Raw genomic sequence first — 21052 nt, forward strand, 5'->3', positions numbered from 1 at the left:
CTCCTCAGGTGAGCAGACCAGCCTAAACAGCAGACAGGATGAAAAAAGAGTATAATTAAAGGAATTGTAATTCTTATCATCCTGTAATGCTCTGAACAGCTGTCTGGAACAACTGCGATCCAGGTAGTTACATGGCAGATGAGATGAAGGGGTTAACCCTTTTTATTGCTATCCTTCCCTCAGCTTATTGTTTCCCTCTGGAGGTGAGCAGGCTTATCTGATCCAGGCTTATGACAAGCAAGAATGATATCCAAGTACTCCAAATATGTTTCTAATTTCCTGCTGTTCAAGGGCTGCTTCCCTTTGCCGCCTCCTTCTCGCGGTCGTTCTGCCGCGACGTGAGTGGTCTCAGACTTTTCCTTCTGTTTTCACTTTTAGGTGTTCCAGTCGAGCGAGGTTCCAGAAAAGACCTCATCACCTGAAGAGTCCATCCGGATGACGAAGGGAATCACCATGGCAACTGCCAAAGCTGTTGCAGCTGGGAACTCATGCAGGCAGGAGGATGTGATCGCTACAGCGAACCTGAGCCGCAAAGCAGTCGCTGACATGCTGACAGCTTGTAAGGTAAAGATGCACTTCCTTGCCTAACACTGAGCTTTCTGTGTGTGTCTGTGCCTCTAAATCCGTGGAACATTGTATTTTTGTTGTTCGGTTCCTTTGTGTTAATACTCTGCCTTTCACGTGAGGAAGTTGACGGTTAAGAGAATTTTAAGGGAACGTGTCCCTCAGAAGGATTTTGTGTGCTGTGCACACACAAAAAGCAGCATTAATATTGACTGTTTTCTTTTTGTGAAAATGAGAAATTTTATTGGAGCTGAAATTTCCTCGTTCCCAGTCAGAAGACAAATAATCTGTGCAAGTGGTAGAATATACAAGTAATCCTGTGGTCACAAATATCATTTCAGTATTCCTAGGAACAGTGAAAGGAATGGTGAAAGGAATCACTCTGGTCTATTTTTAATATTCCTTTCCCCCCTAACCACACCTGTCTGTTTGCTCCATTTCTTCTGCGCTTTTTCAAAATGTTTTGCATTTGCACTAAAAATAGTGGTGCCCTGTTTTCTGCACTTGCTTGAGCTAGACAACTTTGAAAAACTGCCCTGCAAAACCTGGGGAGAACTGTGTGCTGTATAAAGGGTATGAAGCCATTTGGCTTTGTTCTGATGACAAAAAAGACCTAGGCATAAAGAATTAAAAAATGGGATTCTAAAGATCTCATTCCTTTTGGTCTTCAGTAGTAACTGTAGTAGTAAAGTGCCTTTACCTGTAAATCATAGTTATTTACTTCTGCATTTCCATGTGTGGAAGGTGACAGTGAAATAATGGTGCTCTCTGTGTGCTGTCTGTTTTCAGTATTTGGTCAAATCCTAACTGCCTACGTCAGTCCCAGGTTAATTTTTAGCCCAATACTGCCCAAACAGAAGGGTTAATTTTGCTTTTAAAATGATCCTCGTGCAAAAGTGCAAGTTCTAGTATAACTTAGAACTGGATTTTTACAAAACCATCAAATAAAGCTGTTTATCTTGACTTAGTTTTCTAACAGGTTTTTTAGCACCTCACAGTTCTTGACCACTTTTCATTCCCCGAATTTTGATTCTGTCCTCTCCATAACCTCAGAAGGTCAGCAAAACAAAGCAGCTCCAGTTTGCATGGGAAAATTAAACTGTACTACTGACATGAGAACTACCATAGCCTAATTAGTGTTAGGGACAATCCAGTTAATTGAAACTAGTAAGGGAAGCTCAGAACAGTTTATAGTTGTGCAGCATTCTGACAGATCAATTCAGGCATCAATCCAGATGCACATCAATACAGATCCTCTGGCATTTTGAAGTGACCAGTGCAGGCACATCTTAGTTTTCCATCTCTCCAAACAGGCAGCAAATTCTCAGGAAGAGAATCCTGTCTTTCTAAGAACATTACAAACACACTCGCAGGCACACTCACTTTTGAACGTCGATTTATGAACATTCATATTTTATATTTGGGTTTGCTCCCAGTTAATGTGAATGGCTTCTGAGTGGTTCATGCTTTGCAAGCGTCCAACAGGATGGAACTTCCTGCAGAGTGAACAGTGGAGGTCTGGGATGCTGGAAAAGCATTTCTGATCTCCCAGGGAGTTGCTTCGACAAAGAAAGGAAAATGGCTGGGAATCATTTTATTACCTGTAATGATACAGTGCCAAGGCATCAGATCTAGTTTTGTCTTGTCTAGCTTTCTTAAGGTCAAGAGCATTCATTGGGCAAACAGGAATAAAAGTCTTCAGGAATACTAATTTTATGCATTATCTAAAATGTAGGAAAAATAGTCGTGTCACTTAAAAAAGCTTTTACATACACAGTCTGAACCACACGATTTAGAAAATCTTGGTTTAGGTCTTGATTTAGAAAATTCTGCTCAGAGACTTAGAAATCTTATGCCATTAATTCTACAAATGGATTACTGTAGTGGCATTTCCATGTTAAGCCACATTGCTTGACTTTTAGGGGTAGGAACCAGCAGTCACCCCACCGTGCTGTCAGAGCTGTGTGATGCAGTGCCACTGGGGTTTCGTGAGGTTTGACAAATACTGGAGGGATTTCTGGTGTTATTAAGCTAATCTGTAGAATAAGCACTTGATAAATCATCAGATTTTTATGTCCTTTAGGCTAAGCCAAAAGAGTGTTTGTATGATCTGTTGTAGAATTGTACAGAACGTAGCTCTGACTTCCCTGGTGTCAGGAATTTAAATGTAAGTTCTCTTTCACTGCCAGTTGCCTGAGGCAAGTAGTATTAGGGATTTGAATTATTAGCAGCTATATAAATGCTTGTGCTTTTTCTGCTATACATGAATTTACAGTGCTCATTACTAATTCTGTATTTATAAGTAGATGTTATTTCAAAAGACAATGAGGTTGCTTACTGGGGGATGTAATGAACCGAGGCAACTCTCATTAAAGTCAGTGGAAACACTGTAATTACATTTATTGAAGAGTAGAGCAGGCCCTAAGATAACAACAATTACTTTCTTTATTACCTATTTGTATAAAATAATGACTATGCAGTAAGTAACCTGTGCATAATATCAGTACTTGTAATGATTGCTGTTGGAAAGGAAACAGATATGGAAGGTCCATCAAAACCATAGAAAACAATTGCAGTGAGTACTCCTTTAGACATTCCATAGCCAGGAGATTGAGGGAAGCAGTTATTTACCTTTTCTCAGCACTAGTTAGGCTGAGTCTGGACTTGGGCTCCCTGCAAGGGTAAAGGCACTGACAGCACTGGAGTGAGCTCAGTGGGGCTGGAGCACAGGGCCTGTGAGGAGACACTGATGAGCTGGAGAAGAAATGGCTTTGGAGGGAGCTCAGCAGCCCTCAGACACCTTCCTGCACCAGTCATCCCTCAGGGCTACGAGAGCTGCGGCCAGAGCCAAGCAGTGTTTGCTGCCTTCGTGTTCTGAGAGCACGTGAAGAGAAAATGAGGGCTGGGAGTGGAGAGAAGCCTCAGAACGAGGAAACAAATCTGTGTTCTGGTTCATCTTGAGATGTTTCTTCAGACTTTCTGCCTGAATCTGGAAGAGAAAGCACTTCTGTTCCAAGTCCCAGCTGCAGTAGTGAGATGTCTGTCGGGATGTTTCTGGATTGCAAAATGACTTCCTGAAATGACTTCTGTCACCTCTTTAGGCTGCTGTGAAGTATAAGGGGTTTTTTAAGATTCATTAAGTCTTAAAAATGCTGCCAAAATATTCAGATATCACTCTTGGTTATGTATGCAAAAGATGGAAGGAACTTGATATTTCTCTCCCACAGGTGCTTGCTCTAATTGCCTGTATTACAGTAATATTAAGTGAAGGGACATTATAGGATGCTTTACAATATATTCATAAGAAACACTGGGAGATCCTTTGCCCTATTTGAGAAATTTAAAAAAATGTTCTGAATTTTTTGGGCTTCTGGAGCTCATTTGAAGTGGGCTGAAGGCGAGGAGAGTCCTGTGCTGTCTCCTCCCATCTTCTCACCCTTTATGTTATTTGCTGGCAGGATGAGGAGATGAAGGAGGCTCTCAAAGCCCTTTTCCTGCTCTGCTGATCCTGAGTTTCCCTGCAGAGGGAGCCCAGAGACCAGCACCGGGCCCAGCTGCTGCCAGTGCTGGTTGGGATGTTGGGGGTTGCAGGAAAGGGCCTAAAATAAGTAAGCAATGAGATAATCCCCGGGCTAAGGGAAGATAAGAGGCTGCAGGAGTGGAAGGAGCTGCTCTGTGGGAGGAAACGCTAAATTTTTTAATTTTTAGCAAGTTTCACCTGTCAACAGTTGGTCCTTCTGTTCAATAAAAGAATTCCCCAGAAGTTTACTGTAGAAAATACAAGGCTCAAAGAGGCCACTGTTTTCACTTTTTATTAAAAATAAATTGGGTGAGTCAGTCAGGCTTCTGTCAGATGTCAGACATTATAATTAGTGGAAGTCCTTACAAAGTCAGAGATCTGACTCTGCTTCTCTCTATTTAGACAGATGCTCCAGCACTGCTATTGCTTTGTTAAATCACTGTGTCAAGCTAAAGCCATTTATAAGCTTTTATTTACAGAGTGGTACCAGGCAATGAGAAGCAGCTAACAATTCTTTTGGTGGGCGGGTGGGTGGGTTGGTTGGTTTGGTTTTTGTCCCTCTCACCTAGAGTAACAATATCCTGGAACTTCCACAGCACTTTTCATCTGCCATTTGCACGTTTCTATTAGGAACAAACTCTTTATCTTGTGGGATGGAGAAGGGAAAGTGGGACACCCACGTTTGACCCGGGCACAGGGCTGGTGTTTGACCTGTGACTGGCCCAAAGTCTTCTGGGGCCAGCCCAGAGCTTTGCTGTCAAAGGTGGCCATTTCTTCATCCATGCCTTGATGGTGGGCTGTCCAGGCTTACAATAAGAAACTGGGTTTAGCGTATTTCTAACCTGTGAGATGTAAATGGCCTTTTATGGGTGGCAAAACTGTGCTTACAATTTTTATTTTTGCTGATAGTAGTAAAAAAGAAGAGTCACAAAAATAAAACTGTTGCAGTGTAGAACAAACAGTATGTATATACACAATCCAAGAGCCCAATGAGCCCCAAGATGCTTTTCAGTATTTGCATGAGAAGAAATCATAATAGAGAAGAAAACTCTATTTTCAGATGGTTCTTCAAGAGTTTCTCTCTTTGTTCTGAACTGGCAGCAAGAAGCAGGACTACTGCTGACAAGGCCTAAGGAAGGACACTAAGAAGGATTGCAGATGCTCACCCAGACAGGACAATGTGCTGATAAAAGGAAAAGTGTTCCCAGTGCTGTATCAGAACTGGACTCTGCTGCTCCTCGAGCACAGTTTGCTTACAAATTTACAACGGGAACGGGTGGCCCTCAAGCTCAAATGGCTATAAAAAAAATCTCTTCCCTTCTCTTTCCCCCGTCTCTCCTCTTGTGGGAGCAGTTTTGGGTACTAATGTTGTTTTGCCTCCTCAGCAAGCATCATATCACCCAGATGTGAGCGAAGAAGTTCGGGAGAGAGCCCTGCGCTTCGGAACAGAATGTACCCTGGGATACTTGGAACTCCTGGAACACGTGCTCCTGGTAAGGAGTCCTCTGCATGCATGTACTGCAGCAATCCCAAGGAGAGCAATCTCCCTGCCCTCTTTCTACAGTGATGCTAATGACACATTTTTGTCAGTTTGTTGTAAGATTAGGATCAGTTTTGCTGTTCAGGAAAAGCAAGCTCAAGGAAAGCCAGTACTGCAGCTCAAACTGAGGGACAGAGGGAATACTGGAGTGCTTGAATGGAACTGCATTTTGGATCAGATCTGGACCTAAGTAAGGTCCCTGACAAATAAATTAAGACATTTCAGTATTCTTTTAAGCCCACAATAAACACTGGACATATTAGCCCCAGGCCTGTCCCCCAGACCAAAGGGGTTATGTGATATATATGAAGACACTGTTCCAGGCCTTTTGCAGTCACACTTGCTCAGTGCCATCCCAAAATCCCCAGCCAGCACTGCTTCACAAAGAGCTCTCCAGCACATCAGACATGACACCCCCAAAGCTCTGCATAAAACCCCTGCACTCAAATCCAAGGTCATGAATCCTGCTGTCAGTTGGCTTTTCTTGACCCTACAGAATTATCATATAATATTTTAATTATCCCATAGTATTTTGCTCTTCTGTTGCTATTACATTTGTAGGAAGCAATAAGGTGTTTGAACCGACAGTTGTGAGATACTGAAGTTTCTGGAGAAGACTTAAATTAGTGATTTCTTTTAGGTGGCTTTCAGCTGACATATGAACGTCTGTGAAACTGAAATTTGCAGCCACTAACTGCAGATTAGCAAATTCAAGAACATGGCATGTCTAATTATTTACATCAGCTGGTTGAAGTATGTATAACATAGCAGTACAGCCACAGTTATGCTTGCCTCTATCATGGAAAACAGTTCAATAAAGTTGGAACTTGTTATGTAATTCCTAGAGCTCTATGGCAGTAAGTAATTCAGCATTAGATTTCTGATCTGTTTTTAGTTTAGCAGTACTTAGAGGAATTTTTCAGATTTGATCTGTAGAACTCTGTCACAGTACCTGTTTCTGACTCTGTACCAGAACAGACCAAAGACTGGAGTCAACTTTTGCTTGTTCTATTTCTTTCTCTCTCTGCTTAAGTGAAGAGGCTTAAGGTAAGAAGGGCCTGTTCCTCCAGTAAAATGCTTTTCCTTTCAGGGCCCTAAAGCATTGAGAAAGTTCTGTCTCCTTGCTTTCCCCCCACCAGTGTTTGCTGCCTTAGAAAACACTAGTACTTTAGAAACCCCTAAATCTGCAATCTCATTTAATTTATAACCTCCATAACAGACCATGGGAGATTAGAAATCTCAAATTAGTCCCTCTGCACCTTGTGATGCAGTTGTTGGTAAATTCAGTTATTCCCTCAGTAGCTTGTGTGTCTCAACACAGGGGTGCCAAGAAGAACAATCCAGCAGCCATCTTTCTTTGGAAATGATAATTTTCGGGTGCAAGAGTTGTCAGATGCAATGTCTAAAATTTTTTAAGCCACTGTCTTCACTTGTGCAGAGGTTGCATCAGGAAAATGGCACAAAACTGACTCGTTTGCTCCACAGAATATTCCCCCTGGCTAGGGCCTGGGTGCAGGAACACACTAATTCAAGCTGTAGTGCTGATACATCTTTGTAAAACATCTTGTAAGTTGTATTAGCAAGGCTGAAGACTGACCTGTCCTTCTGGATATTCATATGCTTCATCTTGGTCAGCATTGATCATGCTGAGTGGAGGGGAAGGCTGGAGCCTTTGTTGTTGTACAAGACTCTGCAGGGGATGAGAATCTGCTGAGAGTTCTAAATTGGCTTTAAAATTGCAGTTATAAACCACCTCACCTAGTCTTAAAATTTGCTCAGTTTTTTGGATTCCAGCATTGTCAACACTCCCATAGGTAGTACTATGGCACAATGTCATTTTTTCTTCTAGTCCTGACCACAATTGTGTAATTTTTGAGCATTTGTGGGAAGATAACCCTTGCAATGCTCAGTGCTCGGTTTCTGCCATAATAAGGGTTTATGCAGCGTATAAACTTTGGTTATAACTGTGTTATGATTTGTCAGCACTGCAGATTGTTTATCCACTGAGGATTCGTATCCTTCTGATTCCCGTGGAAATGATCTGGCTGAGGATCATCCTTAGGGAGCAGGAGACCAGTGCACACATACATTGACACGGCCCTTCCAGAGAGACAGGATTCCTCACGTGGCAGAGTTTTCAGCAGGCAGAGCTAGGAAAACAATTTAGTTGAGTTTATTCTGTCAAAGTAAAGGAGTTAGGCATTTAAGTGCAGAATGGGAAAGCTGGCAGAAGGATACAATCTGTTTTCATGTGCATCTGGAGTGGCTTTGTGGGGGAGTTTTTGAAAACAGTAAGAAAATGCACACCTGAATGTGACTTTTCAAGACTCAGCCTCTTGTTTTGCTCTTGAAGCTCTCTGTGTGTCTGTCACTCTTCTCTCAGAAGGAGCTTCTGAATATACATGAATTTCCAGAACTTAATATTTTTTCTTACAAAAAAAATAAGTTAATTAAAGATGAAAATGTTCCTGTTCAGGGGAAGAATTCAGCTTCACTGAGTGTCTGACTGTTTTCCATTTGAAGAAGCCCAGTTTAATATTTGATTCAAATTAAGTTCAGAAACGTCTGTCCTTCCCTTCTATTTGAGGGTCTTGCCCAGAATTGGCATTTCCATTGTGTTCACAGTCTCTGATTGTTTCCAGAACAGGCTTCCAGAACTCTGTAATTCTGTCTTGTAGAAATAGTGACCAACCAGTATGTTAATAGCAGAAAATCAGCTCCTCTCCAGCGGTCTAGAAAGGCTGATCCATAAGTGTAGTGACTGTAATACCTGAGCATGGAGTGCTAAAGCTGCATATTCCTCCCACATACTCACATGTGTGCCTCTGTTTGGGATACTTCTGCCCTAGGTTTAGGATTGAGAACTTCCAGGCAATACTGTCAGTCCCTGCAGCAGTGCCAGGCAGTGCCACTTGCCTGGTGTGCATCCACATTGCAGCCTTTGCTCCTGGAGCTCCACTGACAGTTGTAGTTCTCTCACCTGGGCTCGTGTTTTCTCTCCGATGATTTCTGTATAAAATAAATCCTTCATTAGTGTGCCTTGGGAATCCTCCAGCATTCTCTGGAATCCTCACTAATGTGCAGTATTGCATTTTATCTGTCCCTGTAGATCCTTCAGAAGCCAACCCCAGAACTGAAGCACCAGTTGGCCTCTTTCTCCAAGCGCGTTGCCGGGGCCGTGACGGAGCTCATCCAGTCCGCAGAGGCAATGAAGGGTGAGTTGGGAGGCCTGGCTCCCACTGCAGTGAGAGGATGATCTGACGTTTTTGTATTTGAAACAAACCCCAAACCCAACAAACCCCCTTCTAGGGGTTCTAGGAGTCCTGATACCAACCTCCTTCCATTCTTTGAATCTCTCTGCTGGCGTTCACTTGCTCAGTGTTGGCAAACAGGTCTGTTTGACCCTCTCATGTCCACGGCAGAGGTCATGGCTCAGTCATGGGGCCTTGCAAGGTGGAGCCATGGAGCAGGGCACAGTTGCAGGAAACAAAATATATTATCACTCCTCTTGAGCTGGTGGCTGAACTGTTGGATGTCTGGTTCTTTTCCTTACGCTCCCATTTGCTGAGTCAAAATAAGTCCTTTGCTTTGCAGTGATAATTGCTTTCCAGCTTCAGGGAACAGGGGATACCCTCACCTTACACACTTTGATTTTTGATCCCCTCAGCCTTTAGCAATGCTGTCAGTTTTAGGTGTCCTGCCCTGGCAGAGTATGTTAATGAAACAAGGAGACTTCAGAAAAGTGTGGTCTAGATGATTTCCTGAACTCTTACAATTGAACAACTTGTGGACAAAGATAAATCCAGCACTCAAATAAGCAATGAATTCCACTGTTCTTATAACACTGTTCCAAGTTCACTGTTCTTATAATATATGATATTTTTCTAAGTTACTGTCTTGATAAAATTTTTATCCAGCAATGCATGTGAACTCTTACAATAACAGTTCTAACATTATGCATTTGAAATGAGATAAATACATTTAAGGGTGTGGTGTTAAGTACTAGACCACTGCTGTGAAGCACATCCACTACAGATTTCCTGGGAACTGTAGTCTAAAGAAATCTCACAGCTATCAGAATGGTGTATGAGCATTCTAATCTCATAGGTAATAGAATATTTTAAATAAAGCATTGGTTTTTTATTTTAAAAATATTATACATTTTATATGAGAAATTTTTATTTTAAAACTTTCTTTTTTTCTTTTAAATTCTTCCCCCCCCAACAAAGGCTTCTAGGAAATCCATATTTGTTCAATCATTCTTTCCTAAGCTAGTCCAGAGAACACTACACTCATTTTTCTGATATTCTGTGGAATATACAGTGCAGGTTTTCATCAGTTATTTCCTGCTATTATCAGTACATGTTCCTTGGAAATAAACCTTAACTAAGTGCTTCTCCTATATGGCAATGTGTTATTACCTTCCTGCCTTCCTTCCTTTAACAAGCCAAGCCAATATCAGAATTTTTCTATTCCCTAAGTGCTTTTTAAAATTCTTTATATTGTCTCCTCAGCTTTGGAGACATTCAATAATTTCCAACAATTTTTGCATTTTAATTCATTTCATTAAAATAAAAAGATCAGGGTTTATTTCTTTTTTTTTTTTTTCATTTATTGCCTGTAAAACATTTTTTTAATTCACTCTGGAAGCTTTTTTTTTTCTTTTTTTCCCCTTTATATCTGCCAATATTAGGGCTTAATATACAATGTCTTCATCCTGTGCCCCATTTGAGCTGAGAAATGGTCTCTAGACCATGCCCTTAGAGGTTATGAACTTCTTTTGGCTGTTTCATTGTTTCCCTCCATTCAGAATGTGGGTGCTTTCTGAATCTTTTAATTCAGAGAGTGGTGTTAGGAAATCAAAAACTACAATGCACTGACAACTTCCAACAATCTGACATCACCTCCAGCCAAGCATTTCTTTTGTGGGCCTATAAAATTTCGTTGAGCCAAGGGAAATGCCAAAAATTCAACAACAACAAACAACAGAAAAACCCAAAAATTGCCCTTTGGAGATGTTGCAGAAAGTGCTTTGGCTTCTTCAGGCACTCACTGCCCCAAGTGTGCTTCCCTCAGTCAGGACCTGATTCATCTCTCCCCACTCCCAAAGAGACTGTGCAGATGGGCTGGGGTTGTGTTCTCTGTGTCCTGTTCTCTCCACCATCCTGTCAGACCTCTGAGTACCCAAGGACTTGCTCAGGTTAGGAACCATCTTAGGAGGAGCCCTGATACACACAAGTTTTGTTTCCAGTATGGACAGGCTATCTTTTTGAAGCTTTTTTGCTTAAACAATTCTTCAAAAAGTTGCTTTCATGACAGAATAATCCTGCTAAATACTTTTCCCCCTCTGAGTTACGTGCTCAATGGCATAAACTGCAGTGTTTTTAGGCCACTGTGGTATTAAAATCAGCTTTCTGTGATGTGCATTCTGTGTTTGACACCTGACAAGTGATTGTTAGTGCCCTGTTTGAATGGCAGCTCCCAGTGCCACTGCAGTTATTGTCTCCTCTCCATTGATTTCAGGGACAGAGTGGGTGGATCCAGAAGACCCCACAGTCATTGCAGAGACAGAGCTCTTGGGGGCTGCAGCATCCATTGAGGCTGCAGCAAAGAAGTTGGAGCAGCTGAAACCAAGAGCCAAGCCCAAGGTGAGTGTCCCTCCCCCTCGTTCCTTTGAGGTGAATAAAGCAGAGGGTGCACAGAGCCCATGTGTTGGGCTGTGCTCTGTCCACAGCAAGGGTATAAACAATCCAACCTTGCCTGAGCCTCAGTGGCACTGCCCTGGAGGGCTCTTCCCCTGAAGGCACAGGGTAAAAGAGATGCTTTTCAGAGAGTGAGTCAAGCACCAGTCACGAGCAAGCACAGGAAGAAAAGCCAAATGTTAGAAATGCTTGTAAGAGTTATGGCAGAAATTACTGTTGATTATTCACGTTTCTGTTTCCAAACGCATTTTACTGATGTGGAAAGTTGTTCTCACCTGCTTTCCTTTGAAGGCCCTTTGTTCTCATCTGAATTTGTGTAGTATAGCAGGAGAAAGCAGCAGCAGCACAGAAGGGATTCAACAGAATGCAAAAGACCTGCTGGATTTTCTAAGACTAAAGACATAGAATTTTATGCCATGCTAGGAGTAGCTGCTACAGTGTCAAATCAGATCTGTGGTATGACCATTTCTATTTAATTTTCCTGAGGGAAATGAAATTACAGCTTGTCATGACAGCAAGTAGTGTTGCATGTTACCAGGTCATTTCAAATGTGTCTCTGAACATATTATAAAATTAAGCCAACTATTTTCATGTGCAGTACAGAGGGACTGTATGGAACTGCTGTTCCTAATGGCTGTATGCAGAGCTCACAGGGCTGGATCCAGGAGAGTTGCTGCCTTTTGCCTGGTGTTGAATAACAGGCAGGTTTTAGAAGAAATTGCCACGTTGCATCTCTTTAAAATGAAAAATCGTGCCTTGGCTGTGGAATTGACTTCAGGAGAGGACTGTGCTTCTGTTTTCCTGTTCATGCTGCTTTGTAGGTGCAAAACTGTTTTCAGAGTAAAGCTAATGAGAAGTCTTCCTGAAAAGCAGGGCCTCAAGAACATTCAGTGTTGGATGTTTTGGTGCAGGGTGGTATTTTGTTATTCAGGAGCATCAGAGGAAATAGTTCTTGGATGCTTCAGTCTTTGAGGACTTCCCACCCCCCATCTAATGATGGGAATAAATTAACTCATGAAAAAGAAATGCTCTTTGTCCTGCATTTTTTAACAAGTACATCCATTTTGTTTACAAAGAAAAATGATCCTTTATAATGAGATTCTGCAAAGCAGAGGACACAGGCTGAGCCTGAGGATGGGAGAGTCCTCCACCACCTTTTCTATACAATCACTGCACAATGGCATCTGTGTGTTGCCTGGTAACTGTGGAGCAGCTCCCTTCCAACATCCCAGCCACTCCAGGGGCATTGTAATTTCCCAGTGAGTACAGAGCTCACACCTGCTCCTCATTTAACATGTTAATTGGAGTATCCAGTCTGCCTGTGATTTATTGCTCTGTTTATTTGTCATGTTCTGAAACTAAAATTCGTGTCCAACTGTTTGTTTGCTTTGGGATTTCAGCCGCCTTTGCATCCTTTGCAGACCTTTAAGCTCTTTCACATTGCAATACACATCAAAAGGTCTTGGGAATATCACAGAGTGGCTCAAAACCCACTTTTTCTGAGGAGGACTTGTATCTTGTATCCTCCCAGAGTAGGATTTCCTGTGTTGAACAGGCTCTGTCTTTCTGATGCTCATCTTTGACAGCATACACAGGGTTGCAGCAGAAACACTTAGAGTAGGGAAGGGGTTGATACAACTGCTTTCTTTTATGCTTTGTCTATGAAATGCAGGAGTAATAGTTAACTTCTACAATGGAACAGACCTCTGGTCTAGCCAGATCAATATCCTGCTTTGGTTGTCAGTAATTATCATCAATGAACTTGCAGAAAAGTCCTTAGTTGGTAATTTTAGAAATCTGCCTGCAGGAAATCCATCATCATCATCATCATCATCATTACTAACTGGTGGATGATCCTCTATTTTTTTTGGTAAAGTTATTTTTTATTGGGGCATGGAATTGGAGTCATTTGATTTAGGCTTGAAATTTTCATCTTTGTGTGTTCCAGTTTGTCTTTTACCTCTAAAAAAACCCCAAATCAGTGGTTGAAGGTAGAGTTTTTTCTCATTTGTTCCACTATTTAATTTTTTTTAATTTCTTCTTTCCTTGTTTCTTCTTCATATTTTTGAACCTGTCATACCCCCCTTTATGTGTTAGACTGACAACAGTAGCACAAGACATCTCCATTTTCCACTACTGGGAGTGATCTTACCCCAGAGAACAATTTCTAGTAAGACCCACCCAGCCCTGCCAAGTGCTGCCCATGTTTTATTGTGTGATGCTTATTCTGTTTGCTTTAAATCCTGCTCGTTGGCTGCAGGTGAACGTGCTCCCAAAATGTTCAGTCCACTAGTCCACTGCCCCACTGGTCCCTGTTAGTACCTGTCTTTCTTCTGAGCTTAAATCTTGGAAGAACTTGGAGGACTCTCCCAAGCAGGTGTTGTTACTACTCCCTGTGACACCAAACCTGTTCAGTTCTTGCAGTGTTCAAGGTGGGAAATGAAACAAGGAGATCTTTATCATTTATCAAGCAGGATTTGGCTTTAAATACAGGTTTCTTTTAAATACATTTTTCCTGACTATGGACTCTGCTTTTCTGTTTTCATTTTGGAGGGTTGGGTGTCCTGCAGTGCAGACACATATTCCTCCTGCTGTGCAAACATGCTACTGGTGTAAATTAGTAACTCCCAAAACTAGTAATTTTCGGAAGAAGGAAAACATTTTATCTAATAAAAACTACGTGCTAATGCTGGGAAAAAATACTTCAGAAGCAAAAGGTAGGGTAGGTGAGGTCCACCAGCAGAGAGCATTGCTGTCCTTCCCTATTCTGTTGGTGCTCTTCATGCTGCTGTGCAGGCCTGTGCCCTCAGGCACAGGTGTCTTTAGAAGTCCACAGGAGTTTCCTGCTGGTAGCTTTCAGCATTTTGTCCTTTTTTTTTTTTCCCCCCAAGATGAATCAAACCTGGATGCCTTTTCCTGCAGGACTCTGTGTGATATGTTTGATATATTAGGTTGTTATTTAATCCAACTATATATCAAACATATTCCTACAGTGTCCTGCCCTGTCTCCGGGGGTTGTAACAGAGTAGAAGGCAATAAGGAGGAGTACATTCACTCACAAGCAGGTTTAGAAGACTTCCTGCAGACTCCTAATCTAATCTGATTTAAAATCCATACATGGAAGGCTCCTTTAGCAGTAGAGCTTCTCTTGGAAGGACTTGGAAGTTGTGTAGGGCTTTCAGTGGTAGTGAGCAGCAGCTGTGCCAAGAACTGACTTTCACTGGTTATTGTGTTTTCCATGGCTCAGTGCAGTGACTTACTCATATTGGTCTTCTCTCCATGAAATAGAAGATGAGAGCTGCTTGAAAATGAAATGGTTTGTCTTTTGTAATTTTTGCTACTGTTTAGCAATGAGACTGGGGGCTCATTTGTTTTCCTGTCAACCCTGACTTTATTTATGCTACCCCTAATAATGGAGATGCTATAGAAAAATGGTTAAAACACACCACAAAAAAAAAAAAATCTCCTTTTTTTGTTTGTTTTGTTTTTAATGGCATAATCAACATTTTCAGGATATCTCATGTTACAGACTCTGTAGCTAGACTAATAGTTTTGGTTTGTCTGTTCTGGTGACTTTATTTCCCAATCCATTTATTCCTGGACATAGTCAATAACAGCACATTAGTTTAAGCTTGAGGAAGATGAGATGCTGAATTTCAGGGGGCTACTTGAGGAAGGAGAGGCTGATCACTTGTATCAGACATCTGGTTTTCTAAAGAAACCCAAGAAACCCTCTCTAAAATCTCACAAGGTGATATTTTCTGCCATGTGTCACATCACTGCTCTTTCTTCATGAGGGCTGTGAACTGACACACTCTTTAATAATGGGAATGGGAATAATTACTTCTCATTTAGGGTGTTTTGCTGTGTTCAGTCTGGGGCTGCTCCCTGTCCTTGTTGCTAAGGAATGCCTTGGGAGAGTCCAGGCAGGGGAAGGTGCTGACTGAGCCTTCTCCCCATTTCAAACATGAGTATCCAGCCCTTGGGTGTCACACCTGGGAATGCTGCAGGGAAAACTGCAGGGAAGGACCAGACAAGAAGGATTTGTTAGAAAAGATGAAAAGCCAACAGAAGTTCAACAGTTTGAGTGCTGTGTAAGGCTGCTTCTAAAATAACTTCTCCACAGGAGAGATCAACTGGTTTTCCTTTTTTTTTTCTTTTTTTTCCAAAGTAAAAGAAATTGGGAGATGTCAGGGAATGCAAGATTTGGAAGCCTTAGCACTTGTGTGCAATATTTAGTCATCTCACTACCCTGAACTGAGTTCAAACAACTGCTTTTCCTTCAGCCCCTTTTTGGTGGCGTGTTTTTCACAAATTGAATTCCATCTGGGCACACGCAGCTGTCCAATAGATCAGAGCATGGCCATGAGTGTTTTATTAAACTTCCACAAGGATTGACACCTCCTTTATAATAAATAAGCTGATACTGAAATGCTCTCTCACTTCAGTTTGAATTCCTGACAATGCTGACATATAAAGAATAATACACATAATATATTTTATGTTGGAAATGAAAATGTAAAACCTTGTGATAACAGAGAGCCTTAGACAAAAGGAAAAGTGAAATAACAGTCTGTTAAAAGTGCAGTGACAGCTGTTACATTTACTGTCATTCAGTGGTACTTCTGCTGATATTTTAGTTTGACTCTTTAGTCAGATCAAAATCAATAATGCATCTATTTTAATAAGGAGTATAACTCTGATAGTGGCTCTCCTGGATTCCACTGAGTCACTTTGGTTATGTCGTGATTGAAATAAGAGTTCTATAAATAAGACTTGAGGCCTTTGCATCAAGCCAGGACCAATGTGATGAACCCCTTAGGATTAATAAGGGTCATGATGTTACATTGCCAAAACTTCCTGTGGAACATGACTTGCTCACTTTGCAAAGCAATTTCCTTTATTACAAAGCTGTGCTTCACTTGATGGGAATAGCCCAATAGCAAGGCAAGATAAATACTTTTCCATGGATTAAGTGGTTTTTCCTAAAGGACAAGAAAAACTTTAAAGTGCCAACAACTTTATCTATACATCAGATTTTATTTTGGGATCACTCTGTTTTTCTGGTGTCTGTGGATCTTGTGGTTCATCTCCTGGACTTTTAGTCCCAGGGCAGTTTGTGAAGTGCTGCTGGATGGGCCATTTTGAAATGATTTGTAATTACTCATTATCTTTTATTATTTTATGATTGACCACTATTTCATCAGACTGCAGTAAGAGGGGAACTAAACCTCACTTAAATGTAGATGGGTGCCCTTAGACTTGCAAATGAAGTGCCTAATTTTCTGTCTCACAGCACCCTTGGCTGGTGTTTCTGAAGTTGGTTATTTGACACAAGGACGCTGTGGTTGCCTAAGTTAGAATAAAGCAGTGTTTCCAAGGGCTCATCTCACAAGGTGGCTTGTTCTCATATTGTAGCCACCAGCCCTACTTGTGATCCTGCATTGGGTTCTGGCAGGCTGGTGATTGGATCACAAACAAAATACATTCTGTTGGATTATTTTGGATAAAAATCAATCAGAATACATGGCCCAGGCCTGGTTCTGTTTTAAACAGCAATAACCATTTATCTCTATCTATTTTGTTAACTGTTCAGAAGCCAGAAAAATGTGCTTAAACAGATCAATGTTTTCAGTATTTGCTTAAATGATTAGAAAGTGAGGGAAGTTGTTTTCATGGAAAAAATGCAGGTTTGCATTTTAAATAGTAAGAAACCTCACTAGGAACAGCTGATTTCTCTGTTTGCTTGTTGAAAGACATGTTTGGATGACTGAAGTGTTCCAGGCAGACCATTGGAACTTCCTATCTCCAGGATCACTGAGCTGGACTGCTTCACAAAGCTGCTTTCTGGGAAATGACAGCTCTTACCAGAAACTGCTAAATCTGTGCTCTTGCTTGGCATCTACTTTACATTTCTGAGTGCAGGTGAATGAGACAATGCACATGTAGCACTGTTCTCCTTCAGTGCTGTAAGTCTTTAAGTATTTAGAAAATGCTTTGCCTGGTTTAGCAGTGCTGGAAGCCAGAATTGTGGCACTACAGAGACAGCCTTGGTAGGAAAAGCAAGAATTTCTTTTGAGACCTGCACTTTCCTGGATGTAGTTTAGAGCAGCTTTAGTGTAAATAATGTATTAGGATGTGGGTGGCAATTCTTTTAACTATCTCATGTGATACTTTATTTCAGTGTGAGCAGCCACGAGGCCAACCTAATATTTAAATTCACTTACAGCTTTAGTCAACATGAAGCTCCTTCACAGATTTCACTGATGTGTTCCAAAGTCATCTTGTCTTACTTTGTATATGTCCTCAGTCTTGAGAATATAATTGGCTGAATGTGTAACAGTGTTTTCTCTTGGTTATAGCAAGCAGATGAGACTCTGGATTTTGAAGAACAGATCCTGGAAGCAGCTAAATCCATTGCAGCTGCTACCAGTGCCCTGGTGAAGTCAGCTTCAGCAGCCCAGAGGGAACTGGTGGCACAGGGAAAGGTGGGTAAACAGGACAAGTAGCAACAGTGGTGGGGAAAATTGAAATGGAATCTGGTCTCCTAACTGTTCTCCATTAAAACAGTAGGAAAGAAGCTTGGGAATGACTGATGAAAATGTAATCTTTTCACTGCTCATCACAATACATGGCTCAGACCTGCTTCTGTTTAAAAAAATCCCACAGTTCTGTTTATTTAAACCTCACAAGTGTAATCAAGTGTTTAGCTCTTCAAATGTTTCATTCGTGGGGGGTTTTACTGTTTGTGGAGGGTTTTTCATTTCCTGAAGGTCTGTGATCAAGCTGGTAATGTACAGTCCAACAAGACAGCTTGGGCATCCAAAAACAAATGTCACAGTGTACAAGTCCTCTCTGGACCAGAAGAGTAAAAGGCCTCACTAATTGTGCCCTCAGTGTTTTGTCTGATTCAGTGGGACACAGGCCTGCTTGCAAATTCAGTGTATTTAAGTGGCTGTGCTTGTAATTATTATTAGGACTGATGGAACGGTGCTTGGAACACGTGTCACCCTTTTGGTGTGGTCAGAACTGAGGTCTCTTAAACCATTCCACAGCCATCACTTTTTTTCACAGTCGGTGTACTTTGAAAATTAAAGTCTGAACATCAACCAGATATGTTAAGAACGATTTGTTATAGGATCACTGGTTTTGTATAGTCACGGTTTCCATTTTCATCTGATTCCAAAGTCGGAGCAGACTGTGTCATGAATCCCCCCTCAGTGCTGTGCTCTCTGCTACAGCAGGGATTCTGGGAAGTTCGTGCTTTTAGTTCTAGCAGGAGCACAGAGCACTTCATCCGTGGTCAAAGTTTTCACTGGATCATGAGGCAGGAAAACCCTGAAACCAAATAATTTGGGACTTAGTGTTTTCTTTTGTATAACTGATTTTTTAGTTATGCAAAGGTGTCGCCATAAGAGAACACATCTTCTGTTTATGTTGATGCTACACATAAGGATTCAATTTCATTCCCTGGGATTCTCATTATGCAAGAATCCCTGCTTCCATTTCTTTCCAAAAACAAGTTTCTGGACCATGTTTCCATTTCACATCTTTCAGTTTCTCTCCCAGAAACACCCAGACCCAGGCAGCTGGGGGTGAGGGCTGATAACCAGCTGTAGAATTTAGTTTCATTAATTCCTCTAACGTGGGAAGAAAACTGTCTCCTGATTGTTGCTGGCACTGCTGATCCATGAGCACTTCAGTGGGTAAGCCATGCACAAAAGTGGGCTGCTGTCCCCAAGTGCTGTTATTAAGCACAAAGGCAATTAGGGATCTTGCATGGGAAGCTTTCTGATTTGTACCTCCCCGTAGTGCCAGAGTCAGAAGAGATTCAAGAATGATGCAAATTCAAATGTGTTACGGAGGCAGAAATAAGTTATTTCAAAGCCCAGGACATTAGGAACTACTGCTTCAGCTGTTTCTTGGGCCAAAGTTGTGGCTTCAGCCTTCAGTACTCTGGGAATTCCTGGTTACTGTGGTAATTACTGGTTACTCTGGTAATTACTTCTGCATGTTCCAAGAATGGGTCAGTTGAAGCAGTGCAGCAAGTTGGACACTACATGAGCAGCCAGATGTGTGCTGGAAACACACTCTGCCAAAACACACTTACTCTGCCAAAACACACTTACTCTGCCAAGTAACTTCCAGTTGGATCTTGTGCTCCTCAGTGTGCTGGGCACAGTCACAGGTACAGGTGTTTCCTTTTTCCATGGGTCACTGCTTGCCTAAATCTGAGACAAAGCAATTGTATTTTCTGTCTCCTTGTAAGCCACCTCTGAACTGTTTTTTCAGGTTGGAGCAATCCCTGCCAACGCAGCTGATGATGGACAGTGGTCTCAGGGACTTATTTCCGCTGTGAGTACCTGCTTCTCTTGACAAAACTGGCACCTTCCCTGGGGAAATGATGGGGATACACAGTGACCTGGGGAAATGATGGGGATACACAGTGACTTGTTCTCTGCTGTCTCCCAGGCCCGGATGGTGGCAGCTGCAACCAGCAACCTCTGTGAGGCAGCCAACGCCTCGGTGCAGGGCCACGCCAGCGAGGAGAAGCTCATCTCCTCTGCCAAACAGGTGGCAGCTTCTACAGCACAGCTGCTTGTGGCTTGCAAAGTGAAGGCTGATCATGACTCTGAAGCCATGAGGAGGCTGCAGGTACTTGTGTTCTTAATTACTGAAGACCCAGAGTGGTGCTGTGTAAACACAGTTTTAGTACTGCATGAGCAAACCCCTAATTTTAGGAATAGTTTCTTGGACTTTTGGATTTTGGTTCTGCTTTCCCTCCTTGTAGAATTCCGGGATGTTTTATTAATCTCAGATGAAGTGACTGTGCATTTGTTGTTATTCAGCAGTAGCTACAGCTCATTTCACTGCCTGCTTTATTCTTCATTTTAAAAGATGTTGACAGATGTAAATGGTGGCTGCCCTGTGCCAAGCCCTGGTTTAGGTGCAATATTGTTAGATTAAGTATCTGTCCAAGCAAGAGGAACTGATGTCATCATTTTTTTTAAAGCAGAAAAATGGCTTAAATATTTAGGAGGACAAAATAAATGTACAAATGTGTGAAAAATCCACTTGTTTCTATAGAAAACAGTGGCATGATAATGTTGTCAGGATTTATATAGATTGCCATTGTCAAAGGGCTGTAGGGGAGGTGTCAGTAACTAGAGGACAGTTCTGTCTGCAAAGCAACCTGCACTTTAATATCCAAATGTCAGGATGGGTCTGAAGGAATTTTAAATGCAGAACAAACAATAGAAACACCAATAAAATTAAGTACTAAAGACTGGGTTGTTTCCTCAGCTCTGACAGGAAATTCAGGGTTCTCATTCATTTTATTGATAAATTTATATTATTAAATAGACATTGAATGTGAGAACTTGGAAGGGAATGTGAAAAGGAAACAAGGCCAAGCATGGACTGCAATTGAGCTTTGCTGTTTTACCGAGCTGCAGCTTAGTCCCAGAATGAATAATGAAGGCAAAAGCAGTTTGCACTTTGGAAACCATGTACTTCATCACAGCAAAACCCTTGAGTTGATGTCTCTGAAGTATTTTTACTGGTGGACTTGCCAAAGCCACTGAGCCTTTGGAGCTGGCCTTGCCCCCAGCACAGATGTTTTCACACCTTTGATGGACAGTGGGGTTCAGGACTCTGAGTGTGTCGGTTTTCTCCTTCCTGCCCCGGCTGGAACTGCCTCTCCCATGAATGCAAATGTGGAATGCA

General features: G+C 41.8%; 1 protein-coding gene across 4 annotated transcripts in view; it reads left to right on the plus strand.

Annotated features, from left to right (window-relative positions):
• The window catches only part of TLN2 (talin 2), a 158036-nt gene that overhangs the window by 132000 nt on the left and 4984 nt on the right, over positions 1 to 21052 (plus strand). For all 4 annotated transcript variants that reach the window (XM_064668347.1, XM_064668348.1, XM_064668346.1 and 1 more), the window contains 7 exons: positions 379 to 564; positions 5470 to 5577; positions 8734 to 8839; positions 11148 to 11272; positions 17689 to 17814; positions 19619 to 19681; positions 19799 to 19981. In XM_064668347.1, coding sequence (XP_064524417.1) covers positions 379 to 564; positions 5470 to 5577; positions 8734 to 8839; positions 11148 to 11272; positions 17689 to 17814; positions 19619 to 19681; positions 19799 to 19981 — 897 coding nt within the window. The remainder of the gene's footprint in view (positions 1 to 378; positions 565 to 5469; positions 5578 to 8733; positions 8840 to 11147; positions 11273 to 17688; positions 17815 to 19618; positions 19682 to 19798; positions 19982 to 21052) is intronic.

This window comes from Pseudopipra pipra, chromosome 12 (assembly GCF_036250125.1).
Source record: "Pseudopipra pipra isolate bDixPip1 chromosome 12, bDixPip1.hap1, whole genome shotgun sequence".
Classification (NCBI taxonomy): Eukaryota; Metazoa; Chordata; class Aves; order Passeriformes; family Pipridae; genus Pseudopipra; species Pseudopipra pipra.